The sequence below is a fragment of the Salvia splendens genome, chromosome 5, assembly GCF_004379255.2.
Source record: "Salvia splendens isolate huo1 chromosome 5, SspV2, whole genome shotgun sequence".
NCBI classification, from domain to species: Eukaryota; Viridiplantae; Streptophyta; class Magnoliopsida; order Lamiales; family Lamiaceae; genus Salvia; species Salvia splendens.
In genome coordinates, this window is record NC_056036.1 from 33,021,452 (window position 1) to 33,047,967 (window position 26,516).

General features: G+C 44.2%; 2 protein-coding genes across 2 annotated transcripts; one reads left to right on the top strand and one right to left on the bottom strand.

Annotated features, from left to right (window-relative positions):
• Positions 1-4,123: 4,123 nt before the first annotated feature.
• LOC121802366 (glycerol-3-phosphate dehydrogenase [NAD(+)]-like) lies at positions 4,124-7,016 on the bottom strand. Its single transcript, XM_042202032.1, has 10 exons — positions 6,717-7,016; positions 5,963-6,039; positions 5,798-5,870; positions 5,489-5,706; positions 5,278-5,385; positions 5,089-5,152; positions 4,964-5,001; positions 4,705-4,825; positions 4,516-4,619; positions 4,124-4,441 (listed from the first exon to the last, which is right to left on the bottom strand). The coding sequence occupies exons 1-10, from the start codon at positions 6,883-6,885 to the stop codon at positions 4,268-4,270; spliced, it is 1,146 nt and encodes a 381-aa protein (XP_042057966.1). The 5' UTR covers positions 6,886-7,016; the 3' UTR covers positions 4,124-4,267.
• Positions 7,017-10,745: 3,729 nt separating this feature from the next.
• LOC121804148 lies at positions 10,746-12,333 on the top strand. Its single transcript, XM_042203687.1, has 2 exons — positions 10,746-11,717; positions 11,845-12,333. Exons 1-2 carry the CDS (start codon positions 10,746-10,748, stop codon positions 12,331-12,333), a joined length of 1,461 nt encoding a protein of 486 aa, XP_042059621.1.
• Positions 12,334-26,516: the final 14,183 nt, after the last annotated feature.

Consider the following 26,516-nt stretch of genomic DNA (forward strand, 5'->3'; position numbering starts at 1 on the left):
TTGAGGCATTCAGAAATAATGAAGTGAGGTTCAAGGCAAGGCTTGTGGCAAAGGGTTTCACACAGAAAGAAGGGATTGATTATAATGAGATTTTTTCCCCGGTTGTGAAGCATAGTTCTATAAGGATCTTGTTGGCAATTGTAGCTCGAAGGGATTGGGAGTTACAACAAATGGATGTAAAAGCCGTATTCTTGAATGGAGAGTTAGAAGAGAAAATATTGATGGAGCAGCCTGACGGTTTTGTTAAGAAGGAGATGAAGATAAGGCCTGCCTATTGAAACGAAGTCTATATGGATTGAAGCAAAGTTCCGGACAATGGTACATCAGATTTGATGAGTTCATACAGAGAATAGGCTTTGAAAAATCATGCTATGATAACTGTGTTTTCATCAAGAAGAAGAAAGGAATTGTTGTTGGTTATCTACTCTTCTATGTAGATGATATGCTTATTGCAGCAGCAACATTGACAAAGGTGCAAGAGATTAAGAAGTAACTGGAATCTGAGTTTGATATGAAGGACTTGGGGAATGCAAAAAGGATATTAGGAATTGATATTATCAAGAATAGAAAGGAGAAAAGGTTATGGCTCACACAAAAGGAGTACATAAACAAACTCTTGAAGAGATTCCAGATGGACAATAGCAGGTAAGTGTCAGTCCCTTTGTCGCAGCAACTCAAGCTATTTGTTGCACAAAGCCCCAAGACTGATAAGCAGAGGGAAAAGATGATGAAAATACCCTATGCTAGCATAGTAGGGAGCATTATATACACAATGGTTTGCTCAAGACCAGATAATAGTCATGCAATCAGTGTCACTAGCAGGTTTATGGCAGATCCGGGGTTAGAACACTGGCATGGTTTCAAGTGGATAGTGAAGTATCTCAGAGGATCAACTGATTATGGTATATTGTTTGATGGTAATAAGATGGTCGATGGAGAAGCTTTGATGGGATATTGTGACTCAGACTTTGTTGTAAGTCAGGATACAAGAAAATCTCAATCATGGTACATTTTCTATCTCTATGGTTCTGCAGTGAGCTGGAAGTCCAATTTACAGTCAGTTGTGGCATTATCTACTACCGAAGCCGAGTACATAGCCATGACAAAGGCTGTGAAAGAGAGTTTTTGGTTAAAGGGGATATTGTCAGACTTCTGAGTAAATCAAGAGGCAGTGACAGTAAGGCGTGACAGCAGTAGCGCAATATGCTTGTCTAAGCATCAAACTTTCCATGAAAGATCTAAACATGTGGATGTGAAGTTGCGCTTTATCAGGGATGCGTAAGCAAGGGGAAGGTGAGAATTGAGAAAGTATCTACTGAGGAAAATGCTACAGACATGTTGTTAAGGACGAAGTTCCTTAACTCGTAGATTTTGCGTCAAACGTCGCGGGAGCTTTTGCCCGTCGATCAATCCGGCGTCAAAATTAGGGTTTTGTGCGTTTTGCACGTTTAAATGGAAAAAGAGTAAGAGAAAATAAAATAGAAGGATAATTGATATTTCTTGAATGATCAAAATGGCTAACAATGTCCACTATTTATAATAGTGGATGCTAACTTAATGAGCAAGACAAAATATATGAAAAAGATATGCAAATCCATAATTAACTAACTAAATAATAATAATAATAATAATCGTATCAACTCCCCCACGATTGAAATCCACCTTGTCCTCAAGGTGGGCACCATGAAGCAACGATGAGTGTCGAGGAATCCTCCTGGATCAAACATACACCGAATAGTTGAGCGTCTCCCTGCATCAATGCGTCCATGAATGCTCAAGCATAGAGTGTCATTTTGCGGAGGAATCAACCGGGCATCGGCGTCGAGCGATGTTGATCGATGATTCATACTTGCGACAACCCTGACATGAGAAGAATCACTCAATAATTTCAGCGATGCGTTGTCCACAATGGAACTACCCAAACCAATCTGGACTTGGGGAATCTTGAATCGAGAAGCATTCAATTGTCGCGCGCACTGAATCTCGATGCAACCGTGAACCGGTTTGTCTTTACGTGCGGAATCCGGACTGGACTTCTCTATCTTCTCAACCTTTTCAACTCCACCAAAACGAGAAGAAGAATTTAGAATCTTCTTCGAAGAATAATCAAATCCTTCCTCGACTCGATCACAGTCAAGAATCACAATCTCTTTCTTATTGCACTCCAAAACATTCCCAGCCGAAGTCTTGGACAGAGCATAAGCCAACGAGCGATATTCCACTTGCCAAGGAAGAAGTTCTGGCCGCGGCGGCGGCTCGAGGGTGGTATCGGGAAGCAGCGCAAAGGGTGGTGGTGTTGTACTCGACTGTTGCGGCGGAGCCAATGAGTCGTAGGGGACTAAACCCGACGGCCCCGGCGAAGCCTTGCTATTTCCTGATGGAGGAAGGTGCTGAACGAGGTCCCCAAACCAGAAAAATTGGGAGCTGTAGGGCTGCGCAGGTTCAGGCAGCTCGGGAGGAAGCATGTTGTCGATTTGTCGGTCGGCTGCAACAAGGTGAGACTCCATCCTGTAGCACGCTTCCAACAATTGTTGAAGTTGTGCGAGAGTCGGATGTGCCGTGGTGGTGGCTGGACAAGGTGGTTGTGGCGCGGGTTGATTCCATCCTGAGTTATGGTTGGGGGGCAGCGGATGATCATATGCCGAGACCTCGTGGAAGGGGCGTTGTCCCGTTGTCTCCCAGTAGGCAGGTGGATCCCAGCTAGTGGGTTGTCTGAGCGCGGTGTGGTGTGGCTGCTGAGGCGGTTGATAAGGCTGAGAGTATCCCTGCTGCGTGCACAACCTTGGCGGGTTCCAACAAGAGGGCGGTGGTGGCGAGTACAAATCTATCTCGTAGGACGATGGTTGCTGACACGCAGTTTCATGGCGCAGCCATGGCGGGTCCCAGGAAGTGGGTTGACGGGCTTGGTAGGGATGGTGTTGTGGGTAGAGTCTCCCATCCTGTGGATATGAATATGATGGTTGCTGATCTAACGCTCTGATCGGATGGAGCAGGGGTTGAGGTACGGGCTGCCATGGATGGTAATCCACATGCCGGAGTTGATATCCGGTGTAGCCGTACGACATGTAGATAGCGATTCGGAGGAAGAGCTCACGATGAAAGTACCAATTGTTAAGGACGAAGTTCCTTAACTCGTAGATTTTGCGTCGAACGTCGCGGGAGCTTTTGCCCGTCAATCAATCCGGCGTCAAAATTAGAGTTTTGTGCGTTTTGTACGTTTAAATGGAAAGAGAGTAAGAGAAAATAAAATAGAATGATAATTGATATTTCTTGAATGATCAAAATGACTAACAACGTCCACTATTTATAATAGTGGATACTAACTTAATGAGCAAGACAAAATATATGAAAAAGATATGCAAATCCATAATTAACTAACTAAATAATAATAATAATAATAATAATAATCGTATCACATGTTAACTAAGACCATTCCTAGTTCCAAACTTTTATATTGTTTGTAGCTGGTGAATTTGGTCCAGTACTGAGATTGCAGCAGAAGAAGTGGAGAAGATGATCTGATTATCCAAGGTGGAGATTTATTAGTACATGTGGATAAGTATGATTTTCTTACTATGACAAATGAAAATAAATGAATAACTCCAAGTAAATAAACTTATTCGATATTTTATGCTCGTATAAAATTTAAAATTATAACCAAAGTAATACCATAAAGTATTTGGCTCAAAACCATATATTTTTTGTCCAATAAACCCATTTTTATTTACAACATAAAAAATTTAGATTGACGAGTTTAATTAATTATGGTGAAATAAATCCATTTTTATCAAATGCGTGACACATTTAACATAGTGTTTCGTGGCATACACTGCCAAAACAATTAATTGTCCATCGATAATAGTAGTATATAAGTTGCAAAAATATTTTATTGTTCATTTCTTATTATATAAATCGTTAGACAAAATAGTTTCTCTTTTTTATACGTAGTGTTTACTGAATAATTTAATTAATCAATACAGGCTAAAATTTTTATTAATATTTTAAAATATATGATGAGTAATCGACTAATCTGTTTAGAATCATGATATTAATAGGAGTCACATTCTCTCTGATTCCATAAAATAAAACCAGCCTTAATAAAATCGATTTAAAAATAATTAAATCATAGTTTTCATTGTCAGTTTTAAAAAAATTGGTAAAAGTTGAGTAGAATAAGCACAAGCATATAGTGTGAGTTATTGATAAAGTCTGGCAAAGCATACGTACAAAACTGAAAGCTTTGTTTATTTTTCAGCCTATTCCATAATCAAATTCTTGATTCACCCCTGGACTGATCTGGAGCGAGCTCACTGAATACAACAATGGCGGTTGGCGGAAGACGGCCACAACAGATCTCGTGGACAGTCGAGAAGAGAGGGAAATTCTCTAACCATCCTCGATGGCTCAAAACCTCGTGCACCTCTTTTGCAGTCGATACGCCCTGTAAACGTTTTCAAAACCATAATTTTTGGGACCCGTGAAAACTGAAATGTGCGAGTGTACGAAAATATCAACCTGTAGTTTTTGGCCCTGCAACATCTCAGCTTCGAGCTCATCGAATGACCTCTTCCCACCGTTCTTAGCAAAAGCCTCAGCACATCTCCTATTTCTCCCTCCCACTAGTGATCCACACGCTTGTTTTGTTACTAATAATCGGGGAATAATTGGTGCCGTTTAGGACATTTATATATTGGTTATACTTACAGCACGTCGTGATGAGATCTGCTACGCCACAGCTCTCGAAGAAGGTAGTATCCTTGACCGAAGGGAAGAGTAGCTTTGAGAAGGCCTTCATCTCCCTCAAACCAATTCTCATTATTGCAGCCTGGTACAAACATAGTATGATCAATTTCGAGCCACTGATGAATCTTGTTACAATTTTGAAAAAAAGGTTCAAATTATGGTTTTTAACCACCTCAAAAACCTAGATTAAATAATGTATTTGTAAGCAATTAACAGTTACCTTTGTGTTGTTCCCCATCTCCAACCCATCCACGAATCCTGTATATAGAAGAGCTATCGTCATTACAACACGACAGAAAAACAAAAAAGACGATATCAGTAAGATGGCAAAGGATTAGTGTGTGCCTGCTGCAATAGCCACAACATTTTTTAGCGTTCCACAGAGTTCAACTCCTTCCACATCTTGGACCTATTCGTATATGTTCAACATTCACAAATCATAAGTATATGTCATTACCCCACAGTGCCTTAGATGTATTCTCTTTTAAAACTAACAAAAAAAGATTGACGAAAGACTAGATATCTTGTACTCACACACGAGACCATGAAATATGAAGTGTGGAATAGCTTAACCCATTTATCCGCAATCTCTTTATTTTTCCTGTATCCGACGGTAGCCTCACTAAACTGCTCCAACGCAATCTGCACAAGGCAACTATCACATTTAGCCACTTTCAATAGATCAATGAGTGCTAGTTGGATATAAACGACCATGCTTGAGCATTTGATAATTGAGCCAACTAACCTCGTTTGCAATGTTTGCACCCATCAAAACACAGCAGCTGATTCCAAGATGCTCGGATATGAGGGACGAGATCATGCACGGACCATCCCTCTTGACTTCCATTCCTTTGATTAGGGAGATTGCTTCCGCGTCGCTCCTTATCTTCCCCATCAGCCTTTTGCAAATGCCCTCCATGAACTGATGGGGAGTCACAAATACTAGCATGGTGGCATCCCTCACTACTCGATTCCACATTCGGTCGAATCAGAAGTAGTTACACGAGTACATGACTATCATCTCAAGAACCTACTAAAATTTGAACCTATGTACCTGCGTTTTCAATATCAGGATCCGCAACAACATTTTTGCCGAGCTTTATTCCAGGGAGATACTTGACGTTCTCCTGTCGAAGGACACCAAAATGGTCGAGATTAATATTATGACTCAACATGTCAAGCGATGAAGGGGAAGCCATGAATAACAACAACACATTACATTAGTATTGTTGATGACTTCAGTGAGCTTTTCACCAGTCGGGAGGGTCTCCTCAAACACCCACATTCTCACTTCATCTATTCAAATAAATACAAAAATGAAACACCCTACTCAACTACTACAAAATATACAGAAAAAAAAAAAAAATTGAAGTAACTGAAGAGAGTAAATTATAAAGATATGACCTCAATAGTTTATGGCAGAATATTTATTTTTTATTTTTATTTTAGTTTTGTAGCCGAAACTTTTGACTTCCTATATCCTTGGAGTTCTTCTTAGAATATTGTCAACATTTATTTATTTACAAACTAATTGCGCACTACAGTACAATGAAGCTTTTAAATGAACAAAAATTTAATGAAGCTTTTAAATGAACAAAAATTTAAAGGCAGCGTCACGATAAACCTGAATTTAAACTTAAATTTTGGCATCGGACATTAACAACACTAACCCTAGGCCAACACACCGCACACTTTTAAGCTGCTTAATTCCTAGGCCACAACCCACTAGTAGCGGTTTGACCCGAAGCCCGTTTCAGTATTAAAATTCCCAAAATTGTTGGCCCATTCAATCCAAAGAATGACTGGCCCGAAACCACTACGATCGGCCCGTTTAACATCTCTCGTTTGATCGATCTGAATTTTATTTTCTTAAAAACAAAACGACTACGGAAGCTCAATCTCTCACAAATTCAAATTGCTGTAACAAATGTGAGGAGTGAAATTGAATTGAGAGTAATAGAAAATGAAATTACCGTGGAAAGAGGAGAGTTTAAGTGTGTTGGAGGCGATGAGCTTGGCGGCGACACTGCCCCAATTTCCGCTGCCGACGATGGTGACCTTGATTGGCGGCATTTGAGGTAGAGGAGGGGCGGCGGCGGAGATGGAATCATCAATGGGATCATCGTGGAGGGAAGGGGCCATGAAGAATCGGAGGGAGGAGAGAAGGGAGCGGATGAGAGGGAAAATCGGAAAGGGGAGAGAGAGGAATTAAATTGCATTGGGGGCGGAGTTGAAAGACACGTTGTCGTCAGTGTCAATGTGTGTGGCGATCTACTCTATCTATATTCATACATCCTTCATTTTCCCCTTTTTGCCTATTTTCCATTTTTCATATTCATATTAATTAAATTTAATGATTTTTTTCATATTAATTAAATTCAAAAAGTAATCGCCTATATGCAAGAGTGCATGTGTGAAATGTTCTCTTTCTATAATTACATTACACGTAGTGTCTCCAAAATCTCTATATATGCAGAGTGCAATTTAAAATAATGATATCTCAATCACAAATGTACATGAATGAAATATAATCCATATAGTTTTAATACTGTTTTACTATGGGATAACTTTTCTTCAGACTTTAATATATTTTCATTATTCTCTAATAATAGAGACTTTTAAGTTTAACTTAAGGTTGAGACACGTTTTATGAAATTGGTAAAGTGTGAGTGAGAAAAGGAGATAATAATGAAAAATGGTATTTGTGGATAATAGATTCATATTATTAGTAGTTTTATTTAGTCGTGAATAGGTTTTAAAAATTTATGTGGACTAATCTGTCGAAAATAATTAAAAAAATTATTTTTCAGAAACATAAAAATTGCGTTCAAGAAATTATTAGCAATATTTGGTTTCAATATGCTAAGAAGAAGAAAATAATATTTTATTTATCCACCATTTAAAGAATCATTTTATTATAGTAGGTTTTCCACGATTTATAGAACCATTTACTTATTTCACTTTTAAGTATGCAGATCATATATTCAACCAACTTTTTACACTCATAATCCAATATAAAACTAATACTTTAAATGCGTATCATATTCCATTCATTTTCTTCTTTTACTTTTCTTCACAAAATTAACAATTTTTTAAAAATCTATGTCCAAGTTAAAAGGATTTTTAAATGGTGGAGGAGGGAGTACATGAAATAAGTCAAGAGGCCAAACAAATTTACCAAACTAATTTGGTCTTTGACGAAAATAAATCCCAACTAATCCGTTGGGATTTATTAATCATTGATTTTATTACGGGTTTTTTTGGATTAATTAGAAAATAAATTAATTGTGCAGCAGTTTATAATGTCTACACCCTACAGGCTTTAGCCTTTAAATTTTTAAAAAAATGTAAGGTTATAGGTGTCTGGGTTAATTAAAGAATTCCACCCTTTAGTAGTAGTAGTACTACTAGTATACTTTCTTTATTATAATTATTTCCAAAATAATTATCATATTATTGATTTTGCAATTTCTGTAATGAGTCTTCATCATTAGTAAAAGAGTGAACTGCATCAAAAGGCCCTAACTTTTCGCCTTGTAACATCAGAGGCCCCTAACTTTTAAAAATACCACCACAGGGATCTGACAAAACATATAATCACAAATCGTGTTTTTTCGGACCATTAGACCCTCAGGGCCTGTAAGGGTAAAATCGGGCTTTTGCATGGCCGTCACTGCTGTGTCAGCTGCAGCACTGTTGACGGGACATCGAATTGCAATAGATGTGACAGGATATCATGCGTGTTGTCCCCTAATATTTTCACACGCGTGAAAATAGTTTTCGGACCTGCATTGAAATTTCACAAATTTTGCCTTTCCAAAACATTTAGCCGGTTCAACTCTATATTTTTTCCCTCCAATTCCACTTTCACTTCATCATTTTGCCATTTCGCCAAAATAATTAGCCTCTGCCTATCGCATCTGCCTTGCACGCCATTTTCATCATTTTCATCAATGCCTCCAAAATGGAGACGAAGTGCCGCTGGAGCGTCCTCCGCTCGTAGTTCTTCAAGGCGCAAAAAGAAGCCGGCAACGCCATCGCCATCGTCTTCGTCACAATCACCTCCGGCATCACCTAGACACAGTAGAAGGGGTCGAGGGCCGGAGATAATTGACGTAGACCCAGAAACGTGGAGCATTCGCGATCCTCTGCTTGATTTCTTCTATCCGGAAGAAGAATATAGTACGTTCAAATTTAAAATTCCTAGCAAGGTTTTTGATTGTTATTTAGGGCTCCGAAAATTGGTTGTTTTGTGAAATTGTTTTGACTGTGTTGTAGGACTTTATATGTGAAATAAGTTTGGTTTAAATTTGGATGTTTTTTAACTCTATACAAACCCTAACAGGGGACCATCTCGGGATGTTTTCCGTCGGTTTTCATCACGGAGGGTCAATCTTCGAAATCAATGGACAGAAGAAGTATGTTGGGGGGTAATTGACATTCTTTGACTATTGCTGGATTCGTCAGTCCGAGCTCGTAGATCTTTCCAGCATGGTATTGCGGTTGGGTTACAATAGGCAACTCATATGTGAGTTCTATTATGTTCATCCAACGTACAGTGATGGTTGTAGGGGCGTGGAAATAGGAGGCCCATTGCTGCCCATAACTGACGATGTACATCTGGGTCCTTTTCTCAAAGTCGCGGCTAATACCACAAAGCTAGTTCACATTTATGTTGTGGAGATAACACAGACGGCCGCCTTGCTGAAGAAGCGAAAGGAAGAAGCGGAGGAGTTGCTAAAATTTGTGAATGCTAGTAAAAAACCCACTGTGGTCATTGAAGAACTTGACGAACCGAACCCAATTGTGCCAAAGAGTAAACCGAAAAGGAAGAAACAACAGCACGAGGAGCAGAGGAAACCATCGGCACCATTATTGTTGCTTGAGTGGTACCCTAGGGATGTTGAGTTTGAAGAGTATTTGACCAAAAGTTTAGAAGACAAACATCACGAATGGAAGAGGGAAGAGGAGGCTGCCCGTAAGAATTTGATGGATGCATTTGCATCATGTAGCGCAGAGCAAGCAGAAGCTGTTGTGGTAGATGTTGAAGAGAATGAAGCAGTCGTTGGTGTTGTTGGACAAGGAGATGTCCATGCATGCGAATGTGGAGTTGAGGTTGAACACGGTATACAACCTGAGGTTGAGGTTGAAGCAGTTATAGACCATGCAGAGGTTAGTACACCACTGTGGTATATGTTTGTGATTTATTGTTTATTGTTTGGTATTCATATGTGATTCATCCTTTGTTCAGATTGGGCATCATGAAAACGAAGCAATTGTAGACCCTGTTGATAGCGTGGCAGAGGTTAGTGCACACCTTTTGTAATAGAGTTGTGATTTATGATTGTATGCATGGTGTTAATTTGTGATTTTATGTTAAAGCAGATGGGACAATCTTCTCATAGTGAAGATGTTCAACATGTTGACGATAATGTGTACAAACCGACCCTAGATTTTTCAGCCGAACCTCAACATCAAGTGCAGTCGGAAGTACCCATTATCGAGGAGATTCCGGATGAATTGCTAATGTCTGGACTTGAACCTCCGTCCATGGAACACGCTGGACAGGAAGTGCATGATGTGCTTGAAGTGCATGGTGGACCGGAAGTACCATCTGGACCCGAAGTACAAGGTGGTCTGGAAATACATGATGGTCCTGGAGTAGAACCTCAGGAGCCGGTTTGCATTCCATCATTTGAGTACGTTTCGGATGGCTGCCATCTGCATAATGAGGGACCGCTGACTGATAATGAAGATGATGAGGTGGACCATTTTATCTCGTTGGCACACATGTGCCGAGATGAACAGCTTTTCAACTCATATTACGAATCCATTTTCCAACAACAAGATGCGAGACAGGAACTAGAGAATGTACAGCAGCCGGGTGATGGGGAAGTCGATCCTGAAGGCGAAACCCAGCCGGGTGAGCCTGGTCAGGGGGGTCAGCGGGGTCAAGGGATAAACGGCGGAGGAAGTATTCGCCTTATGTGGACAATAGGAACATGACAAACAACCCACTTTTCGAGGAAGAAGTTGTGGACGAGCTACAAGATGTTGATGACCTTGAGGATTTGGAGGGTTTGGAGGCATTGAAGAAGAGTGGCATAAAGTTTACCCCGTTCAAGTTCGTCAGAAATGAGCTTCCGTTGTGGAAGCCTGGTGATGTTTTTAAGCATAGAGATTTCTTCTATGACGTGTTGAGTCAATACGCAATAATGTCGAGAAGGCGGGTGCACGTGAAAAGAAACGACGGCGACAAACTTCGTGTGATTTGTAAAGGGCAAGGATGTGAGTGGTATGTGTACTTGAGGAAGCACGAAATACACAATGGTCATGATTATATGGTGATGAATATGCAACGCGATCACGCGCACACATGCTCTCAAGTATTAGATTCGAAGTGGCTGACGACCAAGTGGCTAGGGGAGCGTTATATGGAGAAGATCAAAGCTAACTCTCACATTCCACTTGCAGCTATACGGCAGTGTGTCGATGAAGATTTTGGCCTGAAGATAGGTAGGATGAAGGCATATCGGGCCAGAGAACACGCACTGGACGACATTTTCGGCTCTGCGGCGACCCAATACAGAAACTTGTTCTACTATAAAGCCGAATTGGAGCGGACGCACCCTGAATCCAGCATTCATATACATTATGAGAGTATGAGTGATTCTGGCGCCGTTGGTCCGAGATTCATGAGGTTCTACTGCTGTCTAGGGCCATTGAAAAAGGGATGGATGGAGTTATGTCGCCCGATTATCTTCTTCGACGCTTGTTTCTTGCGAGGGATGTACAAAGGCCAGCTAATGACAACAATGGGGATTGATCCCAACAATGGCTGGTGGCCGATTGCTTGGGCGGTGACTGAGGCCGAGAGTTATGTCCAGTGGAAGTGGTTCGTGGAGTACTTGTCTAATGACCTAAACTTGCATGCAAATGGCCCACGTTATGTGTTTATGTCTGACCAACAAAAGGTAGGCCATCCGTTATTTCAATATTTTATCATGTACGTGATATGTGATTTAATTTTATTTGTGATTTGATTAATATATTATGTATTGAACTGTGATTTTGTGGTAATGTTTTGTTGTGTCGCATCAGGGCCTTGCAAAGTTGCTTGCTGAGGAATTCCCACAGAGCGAGCATCGCTTTTGTGTTCAGCACATATACAACAATTTCAAGAAGAGATTTGTTGGTGAAGATTTCAAAGACCGGTTGCGGGAGATTGCCTCGAGTACCACCGTCGAACAGTACGTGGCTTTGATGGATGCTTTGCAGACCGAGTATCCCAGTGCACACCAGTGGCTTTCTGGAGTAGCTCCCAAAGAAAAGTGGGTCAAGGCATTTTTCGCTCCACACACTTGTTGTGATGTGATCCTGAACAACATCTGTGAGACATTCAATTCGAAGATTGCATTGGCTCGAGAGAAAGCAATTATCAGCATGTTGGAGGACATTCGAACAAGTCAAATGGAAAGAATTCAGATCAGAGGCCAGTGGATCAAAAGCTACGATCACGCAGTCCCTCCTGTTATCAAGGAGCTTGTTGATAAGTGGTACGCGAGGGCTTCATCGTGGAGGGCTACATAGAACGGACAGTCTTCGTACCAAGTGTCTGGGCCATCTGGCCAATATGTTGTCAACATGCGCGATTTTACTTGTTCCTGCAGATTGTGGCAGCTAACCGGAATCCCGTGCACGCATGCTATCGCAACAATCAACAAGAATGGCGACTACGTGACTCGATTCATTTCCCGATATTATTTGAAGTCAACAATGATCATGCTGTACGAGAATGTCCTCTACCCCATCAATGGGGTAGCCAGTTGGCCGAAGAGTACTGCGGATGGTTTAGTGGAATTGGCGCCCCCGAGGTCAAAGCGACAGCGTGGTAGGCCGAAAAAACTGAGACGTGAGGAGCCCCAAATTCGTCTTCATGCAGATGGAGGTGAGTCATTGCGTCGCACCTTCGTGATGAAATGTCGTCGGTGCGGTCAAGAAGGTCATAATAGGAGGACATGCAGTAATGATCCTTGGACAAATGCCCGTTCTCAGGTTGGGGAGACTTCGCGTGAACATGGTGACAGTACTTTACCTGAATCGTCAAACAATCCCCAACGCCAAGAGGTACTATGCAATAAGCATATGTAACTATATTATGTAATTGTACACAGTGCTTAAGCATGTATACTTACTACACTATTAATTGTTGCAGCCTAATGTTTCGAATCCGAGACCAAGCACTCGGAAAAGGACTCAGCCTCAGAGATGCGGCCGCCGCGGTGATCAAGATTGATGGCCTTTACTTAATCTTAAAACGTTGTGTTTGTTTGGGATGGGCGAACAATTTGTGCCAGTGATGATGATATGATATGTATGTTTTGTATGGTACAGACTATTTTGTAACAGACTAGTATTTTGGTGGAAGTATATTTCGGTGGAAAAATATTAGGAAAAATTTTGGTGGTATTTTTGTGGATAGCGTACTTCGTCGGTTTGTGATTTTAATCATATTTCAGTAAATTCATTCGTGTTTTCAGGCATAGATAAAAACAAAACGCTTTCATTCAATCAACATCAGGCGTTTGTGATTTCAGTCATAGTCGGGTAGTAATCATTTGTGTACATGGTTTGTGATTTCAGTCATAGCTGTGTAACCTCATGCGTGATTTCAGACATAAATGAAAAAGTTTGGTGGTATTTTTGTGGATAGCGTACTTCGTCGGTTTGTGATTTCAATCATATTTGAGTAACTTCATTCGTGTTTTCAGGCAGATAAAAACAAAACGCTTTCATTCAATCAACATCAGGCGTTTGTGATTTCAGTCATAGTCGGGTAGTATTCATTTGTGTACATGGTTTGTGATTTCATTCATAGTTGTGTAACCTCATGCGTGATTTCAGTCATAAATGAAAAACAACAAAGCAAAGCGTAGTCGACCAGGATCAGAAATGAACGACGGAGCAAACACGACATAGCATTGTTATAACAGTAGAAAAATTACAATACATAACAACAAGATTGTGATTTTTAAGCGTCGGAGAGTTGTTGCCATCTGACCAATTTTCACCGCCAATGCGTCACACTCTTCAGTTTTCATACCCAGTTGTAGCTTCAAGTCTTCAAACTCCACGGTTTTCAAGCACAATTTCTCGTGCAGCACACCTTCGAGTAGAGATTTGCTTCGAAGTTCAGCTTCGAATTGGTCTCGCTCAAGTTTCACTCTCTGAAAATAACTGTCTTGACTTGGGGATAGACTCGCATCAAACCATCGAAAAAACTTGCAGTCATCGTCCTGCATAATAATTTCTCATTAATCTTTATGCTAACAAAATTAATGGACAACACAATCAAAATACATGGTTTTAACCTTCCATATAGGGCAGCGATAGTAACTTCTACCCGGGTTAGCAGCCATCCTAGATGTCACGAGCTCAGCCTCAAGATCGTGATTACACTTCACAATTTCGGGACGAGGCCAATTCCAATTGAAGCTTGAGCCGAACGATTGAGAAGAAGAAGAAGACATTGCGTAACGACCTGAATTCAATTCGACACTACAAAATTCAAATCAACAATGCAATTTCGCCGAAATATAGCAGATAGAACCTAGCACATTGCACAAAAACTAAAATCATTCTTCCGCCCAAATGCATACTTCAACCAAGTAGGCGCAAAATTTTCCACACTTAAAATTCCAGCTGAAATCGACCAATAATTGCAAAATACTTTTTCAGATGTCCGACAGTAGCCATACAACAAAAAAAATCAACCAACAATTGCAAAATCCTCGTTGATGCCCTAAATTCAGCAAAATCCAGATGAAATCCCCTAAATTCCAGATCCCGAACAGCTGGCGAAGATATGAAATCCCCTAAATTGCCCGATGACGAAGAAGTCAAAATCGCCTATTATGTTTTGAGAGGGAAATATGAATCCAGTAGAAATTGAAAACGGTAGATGAAACGGAAATGGAGGGAAGAAATAATGAAAAGGAACTGAAAACTATAAATGGAATTATGATTACAATTCTGCTTGACAAGACAGCACCTGCAAATGCAGGCATAGGGGTGCAGCCTAATGCAATCAAAAGGTCTAAACTGCCCTTCAGCCCATTTGGGCATTTTCGTCCGAAAAAGGCAAAATCTACACGATTTGTGATTATATGTTTTGTCAGATCCCTGTGGTGGTATTTTTAAAAGTTAGGGGCCTCTGATGTTACAAGGCGAAAAGTTAGAGTCCTTTGGTGCAGTTCAATCTTAGTAAAAATATAATACTAGTAGAGTAAGTATCACATATGATTACATTGACACATTTTAGTTTTTAAGTTAAAAGCCAGACTATCCAAATTTAAATAGATAACAATATACTATTGGATACGAATAACGTTCACACGTAATATTATATGACGAACATTTACTGAACTAGATTTAATTTTACTAGTAGTGGTTGTTCATAGTATATCATAAAATTAAAATTTATTACTACTGGCTTTACTAATTAAAGTTGGAGGAAATAGTAGTATCAAATTAGAAAAGAATGACTATGATTAACACTTTAACAGTACGTTATTGCAATTAACCCTATATATATCTATACTCCTTTACAGCTCCCGAAATTAAATACAGCAATAAATGCCAACAATTAATCTAAATCAAAACCATATAGTCACAACTCACAACAAGTACAGCTTTACTTCTACTATTTCATTGGATGAAACTTGAAAGTGGGCCTCATAGTAATTAATAATGAAGCCCACGCTACTCAACTTGGGCTCATCCCATTCATACACACACGAAATACATGATGATTGAATAAAAAACAATCCTCAACACTAATTTAGAATTAACCCTTTGATATGTGCTGATCTTCGATTGTTAATTTGTTTTTATATTGAATTTATTCATATTTTTGTAGAAGAAACTTTATACTCGTCCCCAATGTTTTAAAATTCGGTCCGGTAGGTAAACCGATGTTATTATCGGTTCATGGTTTAATCGGTCGATATTTGAGCAATTGGTTGGACTGAAATATGTAGCATGTATATATAATTAAAGTATGTATTATGTAAAAATATTATTATAATTTAATGAATCGTATACATTAAATGTCAACAAGTTTACAAATCGGTAAATAACTTTTTAAAACATTAATAAACGCCATCAGAAAGAACCAATTTATATTAACAAGTTTACTGAATATATATTGTAGCTAGATGACATTCCAGTACAAATTGAAATGATCCAATTTATCAGAAAGAAAAAATGTGATATTATTGAAAAATAATAGAGCAATAAGTCGTGACAATTTTGATTTTATCCTTAGGCCATCCGCAACGCGTCTCGTTGCTGTCTCTATCTCGTCCCGGAGAGACGAGACGGCAGCGAGACGGCTTTGCAGCCCTCCATCTCGGTCTCGTCTCGGCGGGCGTCTCGTCCCGAAGGGTGGGCTGGCGAGACGTCTCACCACGTGGCGCGCGCTGGCGCTAGGCGTGACGCCCACTCGCCGGCCCGCGAGTGGGCATCGTTACGCTGACGCAATAAATCATTTTTTTTAAAATTCGATTTTAATAAAAAAAATAAAACTGTAATGTTACCGTTTTTACCGTTCAACGGTATTTTTTTTATTTTTATTTTATTTTTCTTTTTTTACTCTATAAATACTCCTCTTTCTTCCTCATTATACACACAAACACACATCTATTCTTCTCAAATCATCTCACCTCTCCAATTTTCATCTCAAAATGTCCGACGACGGAACCTCTGGCGGCTCCGGCGGCTATGACTTGAACACGTTTGGCGACTAGGGGGGCATGTACAATGTGTTGGGTGGTTCCGGTTCGTCGACGCCGGCGGCGTACCAACCACCCCATTTTGATGTGGATGCATAAGCTCGTCCCTCCCCCCCGAGGTATTCGTAGGGATTATTCTAAATTAGGGAGAATTTTCTGGATGAACCCACTCCGGAAGGAGCACGAGGCAGTGGAAGCTCCGGGGGTCGCGCATTCGACGACGCGGAGGAAGAGGAGGAGGAGAACGCGGAGGAGGAGGATATCAGCCGTCATCCATACAGCCGCAAGGAGACGATGACTCTATTCAACGCTTGGGTCAGCGTCTCGTACGATTCCATCGTCGGGAATCAACAAACCCGCAAGTGTTTTTGGGAAATGGTCACCGACGCCTACAACGAGAACAAGCCGAAGGGGGCCTGCCGCCGCACCATGAAGATGCTCCGCAGTCATTTTGACCGAGTCGACAGAGATGTCAAAAAATTTTGCGGAAGCTACAAGAATGAAGCTGCGAATTACCAAAGCGGAGCCAGTGGAGCCGACATTCTGAGAGCGGCTTTACGAGTCTTTTTTGACGACAACTGCAAAGAATTCAAACATGTCGATGTTTGGGAGGCGGTCAGAGACGTTGAAAGTTGGGCTGGCGGTGTCCAGTCCAGCACGGGCTCGAGCTCGAAATGCACGAAGCACACAATGGGTGGCTAATACTCGTCTAGTGAGAGCGGGTCAGACAACACCTCACAAGAGTTTGCCTGACAAGAGGTTGAGGGCACGACCACCGATGCGGGGGTCCTCCCGTGAGTGCCGTCGGCCGCAAGAGACCAAGGCGGCGAAGGCGGCTAGAGGGAGGAGGGGCCGAGGCGAATCAAGCCAGGTGGGCTCGGGCTCGAACACCCTATTGTCCATGTACTTGAACGCCACGATGGCTGACACTTCCCGCATGACGCCTCCCCAATATCAAGCCCATCTTGCGGAATTGAGTTTATGACAAGTTAAATTGGTATTCCGCCTCCAGGTAGCTTGAGTGCACCGCCACCGCCTTCGGAGGATGATTCGCCGGCGGAGTAGTTTTTATAATTTCTATAAAATTGTATTTTAAATTATGTAATTTTTATTTTTTTTGGATTTTAATTATGTGTTTTTTTATTTTTAAGTTGTAATTTTATGTTATTTAATGAAGTGTGTTTTTATTAATTGAATTTGTTGGAAATAAAAATAAAAAATAAAATTGAATGAATAGTTAAGGGATGAGATGGTTAAGAGATGGTTGAGAGATGAAGGGTTGCAATGAAAAGTACAGCGGGGCCCATAAATAGTGAAGAGAAGAGACGGTTAAAAGACGGATAAGAGACGGATGGCCTTAAAATTAAGGAAATTAATGTAATGAAATTTTATTTCATACAGGAAGAATTCTGGAGATTTATATGCTTAATTAAAGTCTTTATTTTCATTATTAATGTATCTTGCATTGCGAAGTACTTCCAAGAAATATGCTTGCATAGGAGTAGTAAGAAACAGTGATTGAGCTTGACTTTTGGCTCTAAGAGCATCCACAATAGCGCCTAGCGCACCGCCTAGCCGAGCGCCGGCGCTAGGCGATGCGCTAGGCGAACTATTGCAGCCGCCTAGCTGATTTCGCGGAAAAAAATCGCCTAGCGCTCGGTGGTTCCGCGGCGCTAGGCGATCCGCTAGGTGCTATTGCAGCGTCCGGATCGCCTAGCGCACCGCCTAGCGCGAATTTTTAATTTTTTTTAATTCAGAAACACTATATATACGCGACTTGCCTGTCATTTTCATTCGCACCACTTGTATTAACGAGTACTCTCTCTATCTAAATTTCTGTACAAGATCAACAACGGTAAATGGATCTCAACAACGAGCCTACTTCAGGGAGTAGCGGATCTCAAACTTCCCCGATCCCCGTGGGAGGTGGATGGAGTCAGATGCACCCGAGTCAGATGCACCCATACTACAACATGTACCTGTGGCAGCAGATGATGCCCGGGATACCAGCGGGGGGGAGTCCGCCGGGGGCGTTTCCGGCGATGTCGGGGTGGGCACCCAGTGTCCAGATGCCGGGGTGGGCACCCGGAATGCAGATGATGCCCGGGGGGGTACCGACGACACAGGGGACGCCGAGGGACGTCTATCGCCCCAGTGTTGATTTTTCGACTGGTTCGTCGCACACATCGATGCCAACGGAGGCTGCGTGTTAAGGGCACCAATTGTTAAAGGTGCACTCCCTTAACAAGATTCCGGCGACGACGAGAGGTCGACGTCGAGAAAATAAAAGTGGACGTCACGGGCTTTCCCCGGGAACAGCTCCAAAACTAGGATTTTCTATGGAAAGCAAGTAATTTGCGTGAAAGTAAAAGGCATAAACTAAAATAATATAATGTTCTTCTTCATTGATTGATTAAAGAGAATTACAATAGCCCTATTTATAATAAGCAAAAGATATGAAAGGATAATGCTAAATCAATGCTAAACTAACTAAGAGAGATTTGGGGATATTCTTGGAGATATTCACGTATCAACTCCCCCACGGTTGAAATCCACCTTGTCCTCAAGGTGGGAACCACGACACAACGACGAGCGTCACGAACAGAAGCTCGAGCGAGATACTCCCTCCTGGATCAAACTTGAGCCGTCGCTGTTGATAACGGATCGAACTTTGCAAACTTGACCGGCACCATGATTCAATTACGCCTGTGAACATAATATATGATCTTGAACTCTTGGAGTTGATCTGTGTTGCTCCAATATTTCTATCAAACAGGCTAGTAATTAGGACAGCGAAATCCTCATAGCAGACAACATTCTCCTCAACAAAAGTCTTTACATCATCTTGTATTGCCAATTCCCGATGCTCTGGAACAATAAGATCACCAAACTTCCCATCATATGCCCCGACGAGCACATGCGGCTGCATATTGTCCGTTTTGACGATCACTTCCAGGGACTCGTCGTTTGGCTTGACGATCACTTCCAGGGACTCGTCGTTTGGCTTGACGATCACTTCTAGGGACTCGTCGTTTGGCTTGACGATCACTTGCGGCGGCATATTGTCCGCGACTGTTGTGGCTGCTGTCAACAGCGGGCGCTGATAATGCTCGTCGACTCTCCCCCACTGCCAATCTCGATACGGCGGTTCTGGTCTCTCCCTCGCCCAATCAGAAAAGGGCGGCTTCGGATCGGGCCTGGGCTGTGGAGGCGCATGGTGCGAACGTGACGCGGCTGGCAGATCCCACGATGAGTGCTGACCTCGCGACGTGGGTGGAAGGTCCCACGAGGACTGCTGCTGCGAGAAACCAGCCCGAAGCGAGCCCGACGCAGAATTAGGGTTTGGGCGAAAGCCCTCAAATCGCCCAGAACATGTCGTGGTCGCCGGCAGAGGCGGTGTGACGACGGATGCGGCTGAGAACGGTGGAGTGAACGGCAAGGGGGCCTTCAGCGAGCGAGGAGGCTCACGACTGTGCGGCGGCTCCGGCTCCGGCCGAAGCGTGTGACGCGAGGGCGGGCGGCGATAGTACTCGTCCATGCGTGTCTCCAATCTCGCCATGCCCGCCATCACGTGCTCGAACATGACCCTAATCGGATCCAGGGAGGACGACTCCACCGTCGGTGACAGCACCGGGTCCGTGACAACCGGCAGGGAACACATCTGTTCCGGCCGACCTCCGAACGACTGAGACTCCGACATGAGTTCAACAATGGAAGCACCAATTGTTAAGGGCACCAATTGTTAAGGGTGCACTCCCTTAACAAGATTCCGGCGACGACGAGAGGTCGACGGCGAGAAAATAAAAGTGGACGTCACGGGCTTTCCCCGGGAACAGCTCCAAAACTAGGATTTTCTATGGAAAGCAAGTAATTTGCGTGAAAGTAAAAGGCATAAACTAAAATAATATAATGTTCTTCTTCATTGATTGATTAAAGAGAATTACAATAGCCCTATTTATAATAAGCAAAAGATATGAAAGGATAATGTTAAATAAATGCTAAACTAACTAAGAGAGATTTGGGGATATTCTTGGAGATATTCACGTATCAACTCCCCCACGGTTGAAATCCACCTTGTCCTCAAGGTGGGAACCACAACACAACGACGAGCGTCACGAACAGAAGCTCGAGCGAGATACTCCCTCCTGGATCAAACTTGAGCCGTCGCTGTTGATAACGGATCGAACTTTGCAAACTTGACCGGCACCATGATTCAATTACGCCTGTGAACATAATATATGATCTTGAACTCTTGGAGTTGATCTGTGTTGCTCCAATATTTCTATCAAACAGGTTAGTAATTAGGACAGCGAAATCCTCATAGCAGACAACATTCTCCTCAACAAAAGTCTTTACATCATCTTGTATTGCCAATTCCCGATGCTCTGGAACAATAAGATCACCAAACTTCCCATCATATGCCCCGACGAGCACTTGCGGCTGCATATTGTCCGTTTTGACGATCACTTCCAGGGACTCGTCGTTTGGCTTGACGATCACTTCCAGGGACTCGTCGTTTGGCTTGACGATCACTTCTAGGGACTCGTCGTTTGGCTTGACGATCACTTGCGGCGGCATATTGTCCGCGACTGTTGTGGCTGCTGTCAACAGCGGGCGCTGATAATGCTCGTCGACTCTCCCCCACTGCCAATCTCGATACGACGGTTCTGGTCTCTCCCTCGCCCAATCAGAAAAGGGCGGCTTCGGATCGGGCCTGGGCTGTGGAGGCGCATGGTGCGAACGCGACGCGGCTGGCAGATCCCACGATGAGTGCTGACCTCGCGACGTGGGTGGAAGGTCCCACGAGGACTGCTGCTGCGAGAAACCAGCCCGAAGCGAGCCCGACGCAGAATTAGGGTTTGGGCGAAAGCCCTCAAATCGCCCAGAACATGTCGTGGTCGCCGGCAGAGGCGGTGTGACGACGGATGCGGCTGAGAACGGTGGAGTGAACGGCAAGGGGGCCTTCAGCGAGCGAGGAGGCTCACGACTGTGCGGCGGCTCCGGCTCCGGCCGAAGCGTGTGACGCGAGGGCGGGCGGCGATAGTACTCGTCCATGCGTGTCTCCAATCTCGCCATGCCCGCCATCACGTGCTCGAACATGACCCTAATCGGATCCAGGGAGGACGACTCCACCGTCGGTGACAGCACCGGGTCCGTGACAACCGGCAGGGAACACATCTGTTCCGGCCGACCTCCGAACGACTGAGACTCCGACATGAGTTCAACAATGGAAGCACCAATTGTTAAGGGCACCAATTGTTAAGGGTGCACTCCCTTAACAAGATTCCGGCGACGACGAGAGGTCGACGGCGAGAAAATAAAAGTGGACGTCACGGGCTTTCCCCGGGAACAGCTCCAAACTAGGATTTTCTATGGAAAGCAAGTAATTTGCGTGAAAGTAAAAGGCATAAACTAAAATAATATAATGTTCTTCTTCATTGATTGATTAAAGAGAATTACAATAGCCCTATTTATAATAAGCAAAAGATATGAAAGGATAATGTTAAATAAATGCTAAACTAACTAAGAGAGATTTGGGGATATTCTTGGAGATATTCACGTATCAACTCCCCCACGGTTGAAATCCACCTTGTCCTCAAGGTGGGAACCACGACACAACGACGAGCGTCACGAACAGAAGCTCGAGCGAGATACTCCCTCCTGGATCAAACTTGAGCCGTCGCTGTTGATAACGGATCGAACTTTGCAAACTTGACCGGCACCATGATTCAATTACGCCTGTGAACATAATATATGATCTTGAACTCTTGGAGTTGATCTGTGTTGCTCCAATATTTCTATCAAACAGGCTAGTAATTAGGACAGCGAAATCCTCATAGCAGACAACATTCTCCTCAACAAAAGTCTTTACATCATCTTGTATTGCCAATTCCCGATGCTCTGGAACAATAAGATCACCAAACTTCCTATCATATGCCCCGACGAGCACTTGCGGCTGCATATTGTCCGTTTTGACGATCACTTCCAGGGACTCGTCGTTTGGCTTGACGATCACTTCCAGGGACTCGTCGTTTGGCTTGACGATCACTTGCGGCGGCATATTGTCCGCGACTGTTGTGGCTGCTGTCAACAGCGGGCGCTGATAATGCTCGTCGACTCTCCCCCACTGCCAATCTCGATACGGCGGTTCTGGTCTCTCCCTCGCCCAATCAGAAAAGGGCGGCTTCGGATCGGGCCTGGGCTGTGGAGGCGCATGGTGCGAACGCGACGCGGCTGGCAGATCCCACGATGAGTGCTGACCTCGCGACGTGGGTGGAAGGTCCCACGAGGACTGCTGCTGCGAGAAACCAGGCCGAAGCGAGCCCGACGCAGAATTAGGGTTTGGGCGAAAGCCCTTAAATCGCCCAGAACATGTCGTGGTCGCCGGCAGAGGCGGTGTGACGACGGATGCGGCTGAGAACGGTGGAGTGAACGGCAAGGGGGCCTCCAGCGAGCGAGGAGGCTCACGACTGTGCGGCGGCTCCGGCTCCGGCCGAAGCGTGTGACGCGAGGGCGGGCGGCGATAGTACTCGTCCATGCGTGTCTCCAATCTCGCCATGCCCGCCATCACGTGCTCGAACATGACCCTAATCGGATCCAGGGAGGACGACTCCACCGTCGGTGACAGCACCGGGTCTGTGACAACCGGCAGGGAACACATCTGTTCCGGCCGACCTCCGAACGACTGAGACTCCGACATGAGTTCAACAATGGAAGCACCAATTGTTAAGGGCACCAATTGTTAAGGGTGCACTCCCTTAACAAGATTCCGGCGACGACGAGAGGTCGACGGCGAGAAAATAAAAGTGGACGTCACGGGCTTTCCCCGGGAACAGCTCCAAAACTAGGATTTTCTATGGAAAGCAAGTAATTTGCGTGAAAGTAAAAGGCATAAACTAAAATAATATAATTTTCTTCTTCATTGATTGATTAAAGAGAATTACAATAGCCCTATTTATAATAAGCAAAAGATATGAAAGGATAATGCTAAATCAATGCTAAACTAACTAAGAGAGATTTGGGGATATTCTTGGAGATATTCACGTATCAACTCCCCCACGGTTGAAATCCACCTTGTCCTCAAGGTGGGAACCACGACACAACGACGAGCGTCACGAACAGAAGCTCGAGCGAGATACTCCCTCCTGGATCAAACTTGAGCCGTCGCTGTTGATAACGGATCGAACTTTGCAAACTTGACCGGCACCATGATTCAATTACGCCTGTGAACATAATATATGATCTTGAACTCTTGGAGTTGATCTGTGTTGCTCCAATATTTCTATCAAACAGGCTAGTAATTAGGACAGCGAAATCCTCATAGCAGACAACATTCTCCTCAACAAAAGTCTTTACATCATCTTGTATTGCCAATTCCCGATGCTCTGGAACAATAAGATCACCAAACTTCCCTTCATATGCCCCGATGAGCACATGCGGCTGCATATTGTCCGTTTTGACGATCATTTCCAGGGACTCGTCGTTTGGCTTGACGATCACTTCCAGGGACTCGTCGTTTGGCTTGACGATCACTTCCAGGGACTCGTCGTTTGGCTTGACGATCACTTGCGGCGGCATATTGTCCGCGACTGTTGTGGCTGCTGTCAACAGCGGGCACTGATAATGCTCGTCGACTCTCCCCCACTGCCAATCTCGATACGGCGGTTCTGGTCTCTCCCTCGCCCAATCAGAAAAGGGCGGCTTCGGATCGGGCCTGGGCTGTGGAGGCGCATGGTGCGAACGCGACGCGGCTGGCAGATCCCACGATGAGTGCTGACCTCGCGACGTGGGTGGAAGGTCCCACGAGGACTGCTGCTGCGAGAAACCAGGCCGAAGCGAGCCCGACGCAGAATTAGGGTTTGGGCGAAAGCCCTCAAATCGCCCAGAACATGTCGTGGTCGCCGGCAGAGGCGGTGTGACGACGGATGCGGCTGAGAACGGTGGAGTGAACGGCAAGGGGGCCTTCAGCGAGCGAGGAGGCTCACGACTGTGCGGCGGCTCCGGCTCCGGCCGAAGCGTGTGACGCGTGGGCGGGCGGCGATAGTACTCGTCCATGCGTGTCTCCAATCTCGCCATGCCCGCCATCACGTGCTCGAACATGACCCTAATCGGATTCAGGGAGGACGACTCCACCGTCGGTGACAGCACCGGGTCCGTGACAACCGGCAGGGAACACATCTGTTCCGGCCGACCTCCGAACGACTGAGACTCCGACATGAGTTCAACAATGGAAGCACCAATTGTTAAGGGCACCAATTGTTAAGGGTGCACTCCCTTAACAAGATTCCGGCGACGACGAGAGGTCGACGGCGAGAAAATAAAAGTGGACGTCACGGGCTTTCCCCGGGAACAGCTCCAAAACTAGGATTTTCTATGGAAAGCAAGTAATTTGCGTGAAAGTAAAAGGCATAAACTAAAATAATATAATGTTCTTCTTCATTGATTGATTAAAGAGAATTACAATAGCCCTATTTATAATAAGCAAAAGATATGAAAGGATAATGTTAAATCAATGCTAAACTAACTAAGAGAGATTTGGGGATATTCTTGGAGATATTCACGTATCAACTCCCCCACGGTTGAAATCCACCTTGTCCTCAAGGTGGGAACCACGACACAACGACGAGCGTCACGAACAGAAGCTCGAGCGAGATACTCCCTCCTGGATCAAACTTGAGCCGTCGCTGTTGATAACGGATCGAACTTTGCAAACTTGACCGGCACCATGATTCAATTACGCCTGTGAACATAATATATGATCTTGAACTCTTGGAGTTGATCTGTGTTGCTCTAATATTTCTATCAAACAGGCTAGTAATTAGGACAGCGAAATCCTCATAGCAGACAACATTCTCCTCAACAAAAGTCTTTACATCATCTTGTATTGCCAATTCCCGATGCTCTGGAACAATAAGATCACCAAACTTCCTATCATATGCCCCGACGAGCACTTGCGGCTGCATATTGTCCGTTTTGACGATCACTTCCAGGGACTCGTCGTTTGGCTTGACGATCACTTCCAGGGACTCGTCGTTTGGCTTGACGATCACTTGCGGCGGCATATTGTCCGCGACTGTTGTGGCTGCTGTCAACAGCGGGCGCTGATAATGCTCGTCGACTCTCCCCCACTGCCAATCTCGATACGGCGGTTCTGGTCTCTCCCTCGCCCAATCAGAAAAGGGCGGCTTCGGATCGGGCCTGGGCTGTGGAGGCGCATGGTGCGAACGCGACGCGGCTGGCAGATCCCACGATGAGTGCTGACCTCGCGACGTGGGTGGAAGGTCCCACGAGGACTGCTGCTGCGAGAAACCAGGCCGAAGCGAGCCCGACGCAGAATTAGGGTTTGGGCGAAAGCCCTCAAATCGCCCAGAACATGTCGTGGTCGCCGGCAGAGGCGGTGTGACGACGGATGCGGCTGAGAACGGTGGAGTGAACGGCAAGGGGGCCTCCAGCGAGCGAGGAGGCTCACGACTGTGCGGCGGCTCCGGCTCCGGCCGAAGCGTGTGACGCGAGGGCGGGCGGCGATAGTACTCGTCCATGCGTGTCTCCAATCTCGCCATGCCCGCCATCACGTGCTCGAACATGACCCTAATCGGATCCAGGGAGGACGACTCCACCGTCGGTGACAGCACCGGGTCTGTGACAACCGGCAGGGAACACATCTGTTCCGGCCGACCTCCGAACGACTGAGACTCCGACATGAGTTCAACAATGGAAGCACCAATTGTTAAGGGCACCAATTGTTAAGGGTGCACTCCCTTAACAAGATTCCGGCGACGACGAGAGGTCGACGGCGAGAAAATAAAAGTGGACGTCACGGGCTTTCCCCGGGAACAGCTCCAAAACTAGGATTTTCTATGGAAAGCAAGTAATTTGCGTGAAAGTAAAAGGCATAAACTAAAATAATATAATGTTCTTCTTCATTGATTGATTAAAGAGAATTACAATAGCCCTATTTATAATAAGCAAAAGATATGAAAG